Genomic DNA, 14,966 nt, shown 5'->3' with positions numbered 1-14,966 from the left:
CTATTTATTTTTGCCAGGTTCTTTGGCTTTTATAACTCTGTTTTCTGCAGTGTTTAGAGTAAAATCTCCCTGAATATGCAATCTGGGTTTTTTGGGGGAAGAGTTAAAAACTTGCAGCACTTCTTGTCTGAAGGAAAGTTGGTTTCCTGTCACCTTGGAGTGATGCTTGAACACAGATTTTGGGCTTTTACAGTAGGCACACGGGGCAGATTTTATTTAGTTTTTATTCATCAAACAGACTTTTTCCAGGCAGTTTATTTTCTTTAGGATCTCCTTATCAGCATCTGCTGTAGGTGACTGCTAAACTCAGAGCAGACTTTCTCATGATGCAGCTGGAGGACACAGGGAGATGTGGAATTGAAAGCCCAGCATCTCTGTCTTTCTGGAAAACAGCTTTGTCCCTGCAAAATGCTTTGTGAGGTCCCAAAATTCCAAATGTTGGAGACAAAATAAGCACAAATTGAAATAATCTGTCATCAGCAGAGCTTAACTCATGAATTCCACTCCAGTATTACAGGCAGTCATATGAAAAGTCAGTGTCTTGAGAAGAATCAAGTGCTGGAGGAGGGGAGGGCTTGGCAGGAGTTCAGTGGGAAGAATCTCAGATCCCACCTGCAGCTCTGGCTGAACTTTGTGGATGGTGGTTCTGTCTTGCTGTAAAAGAAAAAGCTCTGGTGCATAAGGCAGCAATAAATCCTGGAGCTGGGCCTGCAGAGTTGTGCTGGGGTTTTGGGTTGGTTTAACAGCCAAGATCCCAGTACAGTTAGAGATTTCCAATTCAAATGGATTTTGGGTTCTCCCTGAAAAGTGATATGCTGAAAAGTTGACTTTAGCAGTTTTGGGTTTGTGCATCTCAACAGTTCCTTCTTACCTGGGAAATTATTATCTCTGTAGCTTTTCACCATCTCCAGCCTTCCCACCTGCTAGAATCTTCCTGAGAAATATTTTCTGTCCTTTTTGCCTTTTGCAGCAGTCCAAGGGACTCAGAACCTCTTGATGTTTTTGTAACCTGCCCCAAATCCTCCTAACAGGATTTTTTCAGATTACCATTAAAAGAAAGTTGCTCGGAATGTAAACAAACAAAACCCCACAACTCCAAAACTCTCCAAACAATAAACTTGTGTTTGAGAACTGTTGGACAGAAGGGCAGTCACTGTTACCTCACCAAACTGTTCTGCAGCCTTTAAATTCACCTCCTGGCCTTCCCCATTGGATTGTTCCTGTTACTGCTGGAAGTTCTGAGCTGGACATGAATTCTGGAGAGCAAGGCCCAGTGCCAACATTTAAAATAAACCCTGACTGTCCAGGTGTATTTCCTATTTTGTCCTCAATTATATAAAAAAATCCCTCTTGAGCAATGGTTCCACACAGAATTGCAGCCTCAGTTTTTCTGTAGTCACTTGGTGATAAAAGCACATTAAACTTCCCTAGCTGCAGGTGTCAAAGTGTCCTGGGGGTGTTGGGTGCCCAAGACTGCAGAGCCACAGCTGGATCATCCCTACAGCTGGGGAGGGGGAAGATCCATGTGGGGCATGAGAGGAGTGGAGGAATTTGCTCCTCATGCATTACCTTGGGGAGCTCCTGATCCCCAGGTGTTGTTGGTCACTGAGTCTCATAAACCTTTTAAATGAATATTTACAGTAATTTCATGATTATGTCAGCAACTGTCTTGGGTTACAATACAGAGTGTGATAAAAGGTATCTGTTCTATCACCATCTGTTGAAGGTGGGGCAGTGATCCTTATCTCAACAGCAGATATTTTGCTAATGGGCCATCCACTGAAACCAGGCAGGACATTGTTCTTTATCTTTTCACAACCCATCCTTCCTCCAGCCAGTCATTTTCTGCTCATGGCCATTGAGTCCCACTGTGTGACTGATAAAATTACTGCATCCCATTGGGAGGTGCTCCAGCCAGGGGGAAGAGCCCAACATTTCTTACCAAGTCAGATTGTACTCTGGCTTTGTCAGGGCTTGGGGTTTGTTTCTTTGTAGTACTGTATTTCTATTTTAATTTCCCTAGTAAAGAACTGTTATTCCTAATTCCCATATCTTTGCCTGAAAGACCCTTGATTTCAAAATTATAATAATTTGGAGGGAGGGGGTTTACATTCTCCATTTCAAAGAGAGGCTGCTGCCTTTCTCAGCAGACACCTGTCCTCCAAACTAAAACAGCAACTTTTCATTCTTTGTCCATATATAAGCTGCACCTGATTATAAGCCACACTTCTGGGTTCAGACCAAAATTTTAGTCAAAATGGTGTGGCTTATAATCGTGAGATTACTGTACATTCCCTGCTCTGCTTGGGAATGTGCAATTGCTGCTCATTTAGGGAAAATCAAATTCTTTGCTGATCTTCTTTCCTGCATTCCAAGGGAAGGATCTTCCTCCTCTAGAGCTTTTCATCATCATCATCATCTCCTTCAGCTTTTTGAACTAGAGTCCCACTTCCAACATGTCCCTTTGTTCCAGCTCATGTTATCTGCTCCTTTCTCTCCCCATGGAACTGAGAAGTTTCCAACATTAACTTTGCCCCACTCTTTTCAAGTAAACTTGTCTGAAGGAAGCTGGAGATTTTGGAAGGTCATTAGGCCTGGCTAATTAGAGAGTCTTTCTTGGGGAATTTCTGCATATGTGCAGCCATCAAATTAAAAACCCGGCATGGCAATTAAGAGGCAGATGGGTTTTCAGGGTTTCTAACTGTAAATATCCTCATGTGGCTTCAGAATTGGAACCATCTCAGGTATCTGGGGCAGGAGGCTGAGATTGCTGAGCAGCACAAAGTGCTTCTCTTCCTGGGCTCCCCTTGGAGAAAGTTTTCATTATTTTTCAGGTTTTGTTGAGTTCTCAGTGCCTGTGACCTGTTGTTCCATTCTGAGAGAAGAAAACACAGAGCAGACTTGCTCATGGTGTACCTGGAGGACACAGGAAGATGTGGAATGGAAAGCCAGGCATCTTTGTCTTTCTGGAAACTTTGTCCCTGCAAAATGCTTTGTAAGGTCCCAAAATTTTAAATGTTGGAGACAAAATAAGCACAACTTGAAGCATCCCAGGCTGAGCTCAGGGCAGTTGGCAGTTGGTGCAGTCCCACGTTGGACTCTGCTGAGAACCAGGATTAGTTTTGTGTTTATTTACTCAGGGTTGTTATAACAGAATTCCTGCCCTGCTCTCCATAAAAGCTTCTTTTAGCAGGAGGTGGCAATGACTATCAAACCAAGAGCAGGAAGCAGGTCTGCATTCCTAAAGGTGGGATTTGGGCTGCATGGATGCCTGGAAACCCCAGGAGCTTCTGGTGGCTGGATGTGGTTCAGCCCTGAGGATCAGGGCTGAGTTTTGGCCATGGATCAGTGCAAGGTCTCTCCCTGAGCTTGGGGTGCCTTTCTCCTGCTTTTCCTGTTCTGAGCAGAACAGGGACTTCCCATGCCCAGGAGCTGGTTTGTGATGGTGCCTGACATCACCTGTACCCCAGAGCTTCTGCCAGGAGTGCTCTGAGGGAGGGAGGAGCCAGCTGTTTGCCCCCAGCTGTTTGTTTGCCCCCAGCTGTTTGCCCCCAGCACTCTCACTGCCCCATTTCAGCAGGAAATTTGCTGTTTTGGCATTTGAAAAGCCCTCCAAACGTCCCCTGTGGCTTTGAAATGATGCCACATTTTGGAGGTTTGGATTCGTGCCTCTGGTTATTTTTGAAAAGAACAGAGACCTAAAAATAACCGTGTGTACTTTTCCAGGCAGAAATGCCGGCTTTTTGGGAGCCAAGTGTTTGCACGGAGGCGGCTGCAATGAGGCATCCTGCCTGTGAATTTATGACTCTGTGGAGTTACCAGAGAGCCTCCCTGTCCAGCACTGGGGTGACAATCCAGCCCTCCTCCACAGCACAGGGGCCTGACCTTCCCAAATCCCTGCTCTGCTCCATGAGGAACTCACACCCTCTGTGTACCTCTGGCTGCCTCCCCCGGGCTGGGACCTGCTGCTTTCCATCCAGTTTCAGGAAGAATTACAGGAATCAGATGCTGCTGAATGTATTCCTGCAGTGTCTGTTTGAAAAACCTGAATAAAAACCTGGTCTGGCTTCTAAATTTAGAAGCAATGCAGGCAGCAGCTCTGGAGGCGATTTTGCTGAGCTAATTATCCTGTTAGATAAAGCATCTCCTGCATTGTCTAATCAGATGAAAATATCTGTGTTACAGATGGTCCCTTCCATTCATTATTCACTAAGGAGATTAGGTTTCTGAGAGAGAAGAGGAACAGGATGAGGGAGGGGACAATGGAGGAAGAGATTGAGTGTGGCCCTGTGGCTGTCACCCTGTGGATGTGTCCCCTTGTCCCTGAGTGACCAGCATGGACCAGTTCTGCTGCTTCAGCTGCTGCTGCCCTAGGGCAGGGATTCATCAGAACTTCCCAGTTCTCCTTTCACTCTCAAAATTACTGCAAACCACTGAGCTGAGTGGGATTTTAGGGGGAAATTTTTTAGATTCTCTGTGTCAGTTGATGGATAAAGAGCTTCTCTCTTTCTTTCAGGGCATCATTTATTGATCACTGCCCCAGCACAGTGGGTGAGGAGCTGCTTGCAGGGGTCAGGCAGCTCAGTCCCTGTTAGAGGGGAGCATCCAGGAATCACTGCCTTGCTTCCAGAGGGAAAAAATAACCCATTTTCTCCCAGCCACAATTGATAATCTGATTATTTCTGTACTCCAATGTTTTTCCTGGTGAAGTTTTCCCTTGACTCTTGGCTAAGCATGAGCTGAGAAAACAGTGCCACACAAAAATAGATGTGTTTAAGCTGGGCTGTGGTTCATTTGAATTGTTAAATGGCTCTGGCTTGTAAAGTATTCATCTTCCATGGGTGATATCAGGTTAAAACCTGGAGATTTTGGTTGTAAGTGCTCTTCTAACCACATAGACAAGGCAAACACACAGTGAAACTGGACCTAAGTGAGGCCTAACAGCCACTTAGGTTGGATTTCAAGACCTTTATATGAAGTTTAGCATTTCAAAATCGTTTCATGTTACACTGGTTCTCTGTTCTCTTGCACACTGTGGTGTTTGTGGTTCCTGGTTTTCCCAATGTTTTTCTTTCCCTGTTAGTGTAGGAAAACCCTGTGGAGACTTTAGAAACTGGTGGTGTGGAGGATGCCATAGAGCAGCTGACTTGCAAAAATTATAAAATAAACAGAGTTGCCTGTCATGTGGGTTTTCTTTGACTTTGTCTTGGTTACTCAACCATGGAGCTGTTCACTACCAGAATAGATAAGACTGAGACAAAATTATCTCTTAAAATCAATTTAGAGATGGTATCCACATATAGACATCCTGAAAAAATTCTTTCCTTATATGAGATGAGAAGAACTCTTCTTATAACATTTTTATGTTAAGTCTCTGGTTTGGATTCTGACAGTACCCAGCAAAATGTCCTTGGGTTGGATCTTTGAGTTCAGCTTCCAGCTTATCCTTTGTTTTTACTACAGCAGGGATGTCAAAGGTGCTTCCCCTCCCAGCAGGTGGGAGATCACAGGCAGTAGTTCTGGTTTAACTCTGATTTCAGCCCAGCTGGTGGAACAGGTATTTCTGAATAACTTCAGCTAATCTTACCTGCTCTGTTCAGTTTCTAGCACTTCAGGCTCTTGACAAAGTTCTTGATCTCTTGCCCAAGAACCCTGAATGTCCACTTTTCTCAGCCCTCTTGTGTAGCAGCAGGACATTCTGGTGGTTTTGCCCTTCCTTTCCTCCTGGAAGCAACCCCATTGCTGTTGGCACCTGTGGCTTTGTCCTTCACAGTGCCTCAGGCAGGTTTGTCATCCCCTGTGTGTCCCTGAGTGCCACCAGGCCCTGGAGCTCCCTCTGGCTGTGCCCAGGCTGAGGCAGCCCTGAGGGATGGATGTTGTTCCAGTGCCTGCACTGCAGTGCTGGCACGCTGGAGTTGTCACTAAGGGGAATTAGTGCTGCCATGTGAAATCCTATTGAGAGAAATGAGTGCAGGAAAAGGATCCTCAGCAGTCGCTGCCGTTGCTTTGATGTTCCTGAGGTTCTGGCACAAACCATCATCTTCAAAGGGTGTCATCAGCATTAATTATAGAATTGCACCTTATTTTTTCTCTCCTCCTATCTTTCTCCCCCAGCCCTCCTCCTGCCTGACTTGTGGCACAGCAGAGCAGTGTGGCCATGGGTTCCTGTCTCATTTCCCAAATGTGTCTGAGAAAACATCAGTGTGTGCAAGAGCTCAGTGTTCACCTGGGACTTGGTGTGGTGTCATCAGCAAGGTGCTCCACAAGCCACTGAAGTCATGACTGTATTTTCAAACAAGGCCTTTATGTTACTTCATTTCCAACTTGAAAGTGTTCAGAGTGCTCGGGGTTTATATTTAGGTTTATATTTAGCACCACAAAAATCAGTTTCTTTGTGCAGTGCAGCAGGAGCCTGAATGGGAGGCAGGGCTGTTCCCAAGCCATGCTCAGCTCCCTCTGCTCAGGGGGGATCACAGCCCTGGGGGCCTTCAGCAGGCATTTGCTGCTCAGCTTTGCAAGGAGTGCCAGCACTTCTGCTTCTCCATGGAGCAGCCAGAGACCCTTCCCTGTTCTTGCCACCCTCTGGGAAGTGAGGAATGAGCAGGGTCAGCTGTCCCTGCTCCACCTCTGGCTTTCCAAAGGGTTTCATTTGGCCCTGCTTGTGGGATCAGGGAGCTGGTGCAGCCTTTGTCCCTCTCTGAAGGGAGAAGGAGGGAGCCCTGTTAACCCCTCTGTATTTCTGTGTTCTTTGTCTTGTTTTAAGCTGGAAAGAGGTGACTTCCTCTCAGAAGAATGGAGAGAGAGGATTGCAAACACAAGGTACAGTACAGCAATTGAATGCTGCTTTCTGAGCTGGATATTTGGGAGTTTGTATAATGGAAATTGGGAGGCTGGCCAGCTTTTTATATAGAATTTCCATAGCAAATACCCAAAGTCTATCTGCCAACTCTTACACGGGCCTCTTCAGATCCTGTTTTCTGACTAGAAGAATGGCTTTGAGTGCATGTCCCATGATATTCCATACAAGGGTGTATCCAAGATAAATTCTGGTTATAAGAGGAGCACAAATCTTCATTTGTTTTAAATCCATATAGTTCATGTCAGGGATTCTGGCAAAACACTCACTCTTTTGGCTATTGGGGCACACAAGCTCACTTTCTAATAAAAAGGAGAAGACCCAAGTGAGTTTGTTTCAACTTAAATTGAAAGTTCATTTAAACTAATTGTCTAGAAGATTTATTTATGTAGAAAACTGCACCAGAGAGTTGGGCTCCTTTCTGAAGGAGCAGAAAGGGAGTAAATTTGTTAAAAGCAATAAAAGTTGTCTGAATTTTTTAAAGCTTTGCATTCTTTCAGCCTTATGGGTAGAAAAAACCTCTTTATTTTTATATGACCTTCTGGGCCACCCTGTTATGTGGGGGAATGGAAGGCAGTTGTCAAAGAGAGCTCTGAAAACCTTCAGGGTTGTGGCAATTTCTGGATTGCTCCCAAAGCTCTGGTTTGGAGAGCCTGGAGGAGGCGTCTACCAGGCTGGTGATTCCTGCAGGGTTCTGTCCCTCACTTTCTTCTGGAGGTGCCTTTTAATTTGTGGACAGACTGGTCCCAGCCTTGCAGCACACTTGGGTTTGGCTTTGTTGCTTGTTATTCCAAGTGCACAATCTTTTGCTGCCCGGGCAACTTTCCTTGGAATTAATTTAAATTTTTAGAGAATGTTTGGCTGCAGGAGCTCTGACTGCACCCAGAAGTGCTGGGAGATGTTTGGTTTGTGTGACATGGCACTCACTGTGTGTCTCAGTGCTGCTCCAACTTGCTCTAGTGCAGGATTGGGGAATTGTGGAACGGTTTGGGTTGGAAGGGACCTTAAATTTCATCCAGTACTACCTCTCATGGGCAGGGACACCTTCCTGTATCTCAGGCCCTGTTCAGTCTGACCTTGGACACTTCCAGGGATGGGACTGGTACCAGGACATGGTTCCCTGTGTATTTGTTCCAGGGGATCCCTGTGCCTGTGGCTTGGCAAAAGCTCCTGGAACAAGAGCTGAGCCCAAGGGGGATTCGGGGTTCCTGTGCCCTGCACGCTCACACAGAGTTCTGTGCCAGAGTGAACACTATAAAAACACACAGCTGCAGCCTCTGGCTTTTTCCCTTCCTCTCCTGGATGTTTTCTAGTCCCATTAATATGTTTGGCTCTTTTCAAGGCCTTTTTTTTGGCACATGAGAAGGAGGAGGAAGAAACCCCTGCTAGCTTTACTTGCCAGGCAGGGTTTCCCAAATTTCCAAGAGCAAGGCGTAGCAAGAATAACTTTTTTTTTCCCTTGGTGCATAAACATTTTTTTCATTTGGGGTTTTTAATAGCTTTGACTGCTGCTCTTAAACTCAGTGTCCTTGTTGAACACATTTCATATGTGGAGGCACTGGGAAGGGAGTTTTCCAGAAAAGAAATCACTTCTTCATGTGGGAACAATAGACCAGGATGGCTTTTACACTTTATAGAATCCTGGAATATCCTGAGCTGGGAGGGACCCTCAGGGATCACCAGAGCAGCCCCTGGCCCTGCCCAGACCCCCCAACAATCCCACCCTGAGCATCCCTGAGAGCGGTGTCCAAACGCTCCTGGAGCTCTGGCAGCCTTGGGGCCGGGACCATTCCCTGGGGAGCCTGGGCAGTGCCCAGCACCCTCGGGGGGAAGAACCTTTCCCTGAGCTCCATGCCAAGCCCTGACACAGCTCCAGCCCTTCCTGGGCTCCTGTCCCTGTCCCAGAGCAGAGCTCAGCCCTGCAGTGCCCAGCATCCTCGGGGGGAAGAACCTTTCCCTGAGCTCCATGCCAAACCTCCCCTGACATGTTCATTCAGCAGGGAACTCAAGCACTTCCAAGGCTGATTACACCTTAAAACTGAAGGAGTGTTATTTTTTTAATCTGTGTCATATTCTGTTTCTTTCCCGAGCCCTTTTATCATTTATGGGATTCTGCCTCTGTGCAGATTTCTTTGTTTCCATATGATTGTTTTTTTCCAGGAACATCCCCCTCCCCTCATTGAAATTCCTAACCAAGAAAGAAAGATGCAAATCTTCTGTTGTGGGTAGGGCTGAAATGCTGGGTTTAGGACAGTGAAAAATGTGCTAAGATGTCACTGTCTTCTGGCATTATTGGGAATTTGGAGCTGGAAGAAAAACAGGTTGCCCAGAGCAGCTGTGGCTGCCCCTAGATCCCTGACAGTGTCCAAGGCCAGGTTGGATATTGGGGCTTGGACCACCCTGGGATAGCAGAAAGTTCCTTCCAACCCAAACCATTTTATGATTCTAAAATACATTTTGATATTTCACTGTAATATTTGAAGTCCCCATCAAGAATAAGGGATGAGGTGCTGAGTGTTGCTCTCCGTGTGTTGGGTTGTGGGGCTGTAGAGTTGGGGACAAGCAGGTTTGTCCTGGCAGGAGTGGCTGGGAAGGCTCCAAGTGGCTGTGGTGTGACTGGGGGTGCTGGTGGGGTGTTCCTGGCTCCCTGATCTCTGACTGGCTCATTGCTTTGCAGTGTGATTTTTGTGAATAACTTTGCCTTCGGGCCGGAGGTGGATCACCAGCTGAAGGAGCGCTTTGCGAACATGAAGGAAGGTAAATCACACTGCAAGTGTTTTTCACTTGGTTTCCTGATTCCTCTGGGAGCTGGGGTGGGAGTGGGGCTCAGTTCCAGCTGGCAAAGCCAGGCCCTGGGGTTTGTTCTGTGCCCTGGGGCCAAGTGTCTGCACCACAGTGGGGTTTCTGCTTCCCACCTTTGTGTCTGCCCAGACCTGCCTGGCTCCTTGGAGCATCCCCTCTGCTGGGAGGACTCTGGAGCAGGATTGGGGTGGGAGGAGCTGCTGGTCTGTCCTTCCCTTGTTTGGGAGCCCACAAAACACCCAACAGCCAAGGCCAAACTTCCTGGATCCCTGGGAGTGCCCAAGGCCAGGCTGGACAGGGCTTGGAGCACCCTGGTGTCCCTGCCCATGGCAGGGGGTGGCACTGGGTGAGTTTAAAGTCCTTCCAACCAAACCATTCCATGATTCTTGTCTGCAGAGGCACAGCTTTGGAAGACCAGTCTGTAATTCCATACAGAATTCACTTCCTGGCTTCTCCTGTTCAGAGCTGCCACATTCAGTGCTGGGGTTCATTCCTGACTGCTGAAATGCTGGAGTCCCCATCCCTGGAAATGCTCAAACCCTGTGGGGATGTGGCACTGGGGGACAGGGTTTAGTGGTGAGCATGGTGGTGCTACTGGTTGATGGTTGGACTTGATGATCTTAAAGGTCTTTTCCAGCCTTGATGGTTCCACAATTCCATAAAAACAGGACCCTGGCACTGGATGCTCCTGAGAAGCCAAACTGCAGGCTGGGCACATCCTCTAACCCCATCATGGGCTCTCCATTGCCCTGGGTGTATTTTCTTTGCTCTTAGTCACTGGGATAAGTAACAATTTTACTTGGTTGTGGCAGAAATGACAGAAATAACAATTTCTGAAAAGAAAAATGTGTGGTGTGAACAAAGCAGCTGTGACTTCCCATGGCACAGCTTTGTGCTGAAATAAGTAATGTGACTTTTGGACTCTGCTGTAAACCATAAAACCCCAAAACTTAAGCTGTTTTCTTTAATTTAACTGGATTATTTTTTGGTTTTCAAACTTGTGTAATGGTAGCTTGAGAGCAGAGGGAAGGTGGGGATGGTTCAAGAACTCTTTACAATGATGAGACCCGATTCCTGTTCCCAGACTGTGTTTCAGGCTCTGCTGAATGACCCCAAATCTCCATGAAATGGAGATTAGTGGCCTCTAAATAAAAGGGCTTTGGGGGCTTGTGTATAAAAGATCCCAAGTAGGAAGGAGATAATTGAAATTTCTTTAGATTGCCACTGAGAATTAATATGCTCTATTTTTTTTCCCTAAGTGTTTCAAATCTGTCATTTTAAAGCAATCCTTGAGGTGTCACCTGGCAGGAATCATAGATTGGCTTTCTTGGGGCTGTCAGAATGAGAATTAAGGGATTTGTTTCTTTTTTAATGTTATACAAGGGGCAGTTTTATGGGACTGCTCTTTGGGGCTCTGTACTGGGTTGTATTTAATAAGTAGTTACTTCTGTAACAAATAACTGACTGTGCTCTTTTTTTCTTTTCTCCTTTTTCCAGGTGGGAGAATTGTGTCCTCAAAACCTTTTGCACCTCTAAATTTTAGAATTAACAGTCGAAACTTGAGTGGTATGATTGCCCTTTTTATTGTTCATTACAGTTGTGGATATTCATTATCTGAAAATGTCTGGGAGGGTGTTACTGCTTGTTAGAGTTGCTTAAGTAGAAATGCTGTTGGATTATTAGGGCACACCAAGTGACAGGTACTTAAAATCAATCTGAAAAACCCCACCCAAGAGAGGAGCAGACACTTCTAATGGGGTTTGTGCTGCTGTGTTTTTCTGTTGGTTCCATCAATGTGTCCCTGGCTGGGCAATTTTAGAGCTGAAGTGAAATCAGGAGTTCAAGGGTGATTGATTTCTTCAGCCACAGAGCTGCAGGGACTCACAGGGGAGTTCCTTTCACCCTAAATCCAGGCAGGTAAATCCCACCAGTCAGGATTCCTGAGGCTTGGAGGTTGAGGAGTCAGGCTGGGAGAGCTGGGGGTGCTCACCTGGAGAAGAGAAGGCTCCAGGGAGAGCTGAGAGCCCCTTGCAGGGCCTGAAGGGGCTCCAGGAGAGCTGGAGAGGGACTGGGGACAAGGGCTGGAGGGACAGGACACAGGGAATGGCTTCCACTGGCAGAGGGCAGGGCTGGATGGGATATTGGGCAGGAATTGTTCCCTGGGAGGGTGGGCAGGCCCTGGCACAGAGTGCCCAGAGCAGCTGTGGCTGCCCCTGGATCCCTGGCAGTGTCCAAGGCCAGGTTGGACAGGGCTTGGAACAGCCTGGGACAGTGGAAGGTGTCCCTGCCATGACACAGGGTGGCACTGAATGGGATTTAAGGTCTCTGCCAACCCAAACCATTCCAGGATTGTGTGAAGTGTTCAACTTTGAACATCTCCTGTGCTGTGCACTGAGCAAACAAACCTCTCCCAGACACACCCAGGCCTGGGACTGGTTTCTTGCCAGCACAGGGTCGTGTTTTCCTTCTCCTCTGAACACGCCAGACCTGATGTTTGGCAGTGTTGTCCTTTGCAAGGACGTGAGCTGCAGTTTAAGGAGGTTTTGGGACACTCCATGTGGTTGGTTGTGCTTTTGACCTTTTTCAGACTTTCATTGTTGAAACTGGGGTGTCTGTGCAGAAGCTGGACTGACATTCTTTGTGGGTGTCTTGCAGTTCAGGTTATTCTATGAAATTTCTCAAGCAAAAGAGCAGTCCAAGCTGGGCTTTACATGTATTTGCTGTTTCCAGTGCTAAATTTTCCCTAAATCAAATCCCCCTCATTCCTTCCCTGTGCAAACGTGGGGAGCAACTGAGTTCCAAATCTCAAGCTGTGCTGTCTAATTTTGGCCTAAACTGCTTTTGCAGAATAGTAATTTTTGGACTGTCATGAAGTAAATTGTGCCTTTGGGAGTTATTTTTAAGCTGGAATTCTTGTGGATGTCCCACACATCAGGCACCCAAACCTGCACTTTTCTTCCCTGTTTGAAGTTCTGTTCTGGGGCCTCTAGTGGTTTGGAACCTTATTGACCCTTGGGAGCTGGAGTGCCAATTCTTTGGAGACAGGGACCTGAAAATAAAAGGGAAAAAGAGTGGAATGGTGCTCCTGGAACTCCTGGAGCCTCGAGAGAGCTGGGATCAGGCTGCCAGTTTGCTAATGAGGCAAAGAGAGCCTGAATGCAGCTTGGGCCCTCTTGCAGAGCCCACCAGAGCCTGAGGAAATCTAAGAATGCACTTGGAGAGGTTTCAATTAGACCTGCCCACAAAAATACAGGGCTTTGGCCTCTCAAGTCTTTTCTTTCCTGGATTCTTCCCATTCCCTTCTCTCTCTGCTGCATTTGGGACACTGAGGCCAGCATGTGCTGCTCTTTCACCTCACAACAGCCCTGGCTACAACTGCCAGTGGAGCCAGATCTTTATCCCATTCCAGTTCTCCCCCCAGCATGGACTCATTGGGAATGTTTTCTGGAATGCTGAAGTTTCAGATCTCAGCTGTTATTTAATGGTGAATGGAAATGCTGATGTTAAAATGATATTGAGATGATTAATTGGGGTTTGGATGGGTGAGAGGCTTAGCAAAAGGAGAGCAAACAGCTTCCACCAGTAGGAAACTTCCAGAGATTCAGATAAAAAATTACCTTTGCATGCTACTAACAGGGAGAATTGTGTGAATAAATTTTAGGGCTTAATCCCTTTCTGAGACCATATTATGTTTGGGAAATGGCAACATCAAATGAGCTTGTGTGGGATGTGCTTATTCCAGGGGTCTGTTCCAAATGACACTTCCAGGGCAGTGCCATCCCCTGCCATGGCCAGTACCCTGCACATGGAGCAGGGAATGACACAGATCTGCTCTGCCTTTGTGCTACCCCACAAAGCTTTTCATAATACTTTTATTCATCAAGGCTTTTTTTTGGTGCCTGAGCATGACTTGAGTCATGTCTTACCTGTCTATCAAATACTCTGATCTTGAGTATGAGCACTTCAATAATTTATACAAAACACTGGAAAAGATCAAGCTTTAACAAGGAGGCACCAGTTCCCTCAATACCATTTTTGTCCTTAGTAGTTCCATCTGTAGGAAGAAGTGGAAATGTGGAAAGAGTTGGGACAAATGAAAACAAGTATTAAAATGTGGTTAAAATAGTGGTTGAGGTTGCTGAATCCCAAACCTTGCTTTTGGCCTCTTCTGTGTTATTTGTGTTTAATTAGAAACGTGCCATAATTTCTCCTGCAGCCCTGCCACTCACTCAGTGGTTGTGGGAATGCTGAAGGCACATCCCATAGCTATTAATTCTGGAGAACAAAACAAATATAGACAAGAAAGCAAACCCAAAACATGTTTGTGCCCAGTCCAAATATGGGGCAGCTGCAGCTGACAGGGCTGGGCTGGTGACATTCTGGGACTGTTCAGTGCTGTCACACACATGTGGTGTTCCTTGGAAAAGTCGTGTGGGACACAGTTCTGCTGGCCAGAAGTGAGGAGCTCAGGCTGGGCTGGCTGCAAGGTACATGTCCCACATGTTTGTTCTCTGTGGGGTGCACGTAGGAGAGGAAGAAATTCCTTCCAAACTCCCAGCAGTGTTTTCTGTAGGATCTGCAAACCAGATTTCTCTGTCTTGGTGCCTGGCTGGTGTCAGCTGAGCTTTCCCCTAACCTGCCTCTCCCCCCACAGATATTGGCACTATCATGAGGGTTGTGGAGCTGTCACCACTGAAGGGCTCTGTGTCCTGGACGGGGAAACCAGTCTCCTACTACCTGCACACGATTGACAGAACCATAGTGAGTACCAGGGCTGCCATGGGGCCTCTGCCCTGCTCCAGGGTGGCATTTCCCTGCTCCAGGGCTCCATTTCCCTGCTCCAGGGCACCATTTCCCTGCTCCAGGGCTCCATTTCCCTGCTCCAGGGCAGCATTTCCCTGCTCCAGGGCTCCATTTCCCTGCTCCAGATCCTTCTGCCTGGGACTGGTGTTTGTGTCCCTTTGTGGATTTACACACCTGACTGTGCAAATGCCTCTGGCTGCTCCAGGGCAGCATTTCTCTGCCCCAAATCCTTCTGCTTTGCACTTGTGTTCGTGTCCCTTTGTGGATTTACACACCTGAGTTTGCAAACCCCCTCTGGCTGCTGCAGGGTTCCACACACCCTGGGATTAAGGGCAGTGTTGATTTACTGAAGCTGCAGAGATTTACTGATAAAATTCCTTCTGCAGTTCCTCAGAATTGAGGTCTCCTGCTCTAATTCCCTCTCAGAGGGAAGATTCAGTGGGGCTTTGATTCCTGTGTGGTGCAGACCATTTCATTCAGTCATATTCAACCAGTAAATCTCAAT

At 46.9% G+C, this 14,966-nt stretch overlaps 1 protein-coding gene across 4 annotated transcripts in view; it reads left to right on the top strand.

The window, feature by feature from the left end:
• Window positions 1-14,966, top strand: part of DOT1L (DOT1 like histone lysine methyltransferase) — a 79,418-nt gene that overhangs the window by 31,312 nt on the left and 33,140 nt on the right. For all 4 annotated transcript variants that reach the window (XM_033082021.2, XM_033082018.2, XM_033082020.1 and 1 more), the window contains exons 8-11: window positions 6,764-6,819; window positions 9,534-9,613; window positions 11,156-11,224; window positions 14,313-14,419. In XM_033082021.2, coding sequence (XP_032937912.1) covers window positions 6,764-6,819; window positions 9,534-9,613; window positions 11,156-11,224; window positions 14,313-14,419 — 312 coding nt within the window. The remainder of the gene's footprint in view (window positions 1-6,763; window positions 6,820-9,533; window positions 9,614-11,155; window positions 11,225-14,312; window positions 14,420-14,966) is intronic.

This window comes from Catharus ustulatus, chromosome 29 (assembly GCF_009819885.2).
Source record: "Catharus ustulatus isolate bCatUst1 chromosome 29, bCatUst1.pri.v2, whole genome shotgun sequence".
In the NCBI taxonomy this organism is placed as follows: domain Eukaryota; kingdom Metazoa; phylum Chordata; class Aves; order Passeriformes; family Turdidae; genus Catharus; species Catharus ustulatus.
The sequence above is the reverse complement of the archived record's forward strand: the minus strand, read 5'-3'. Positions and strand labels throughout refer to the sequence as shown.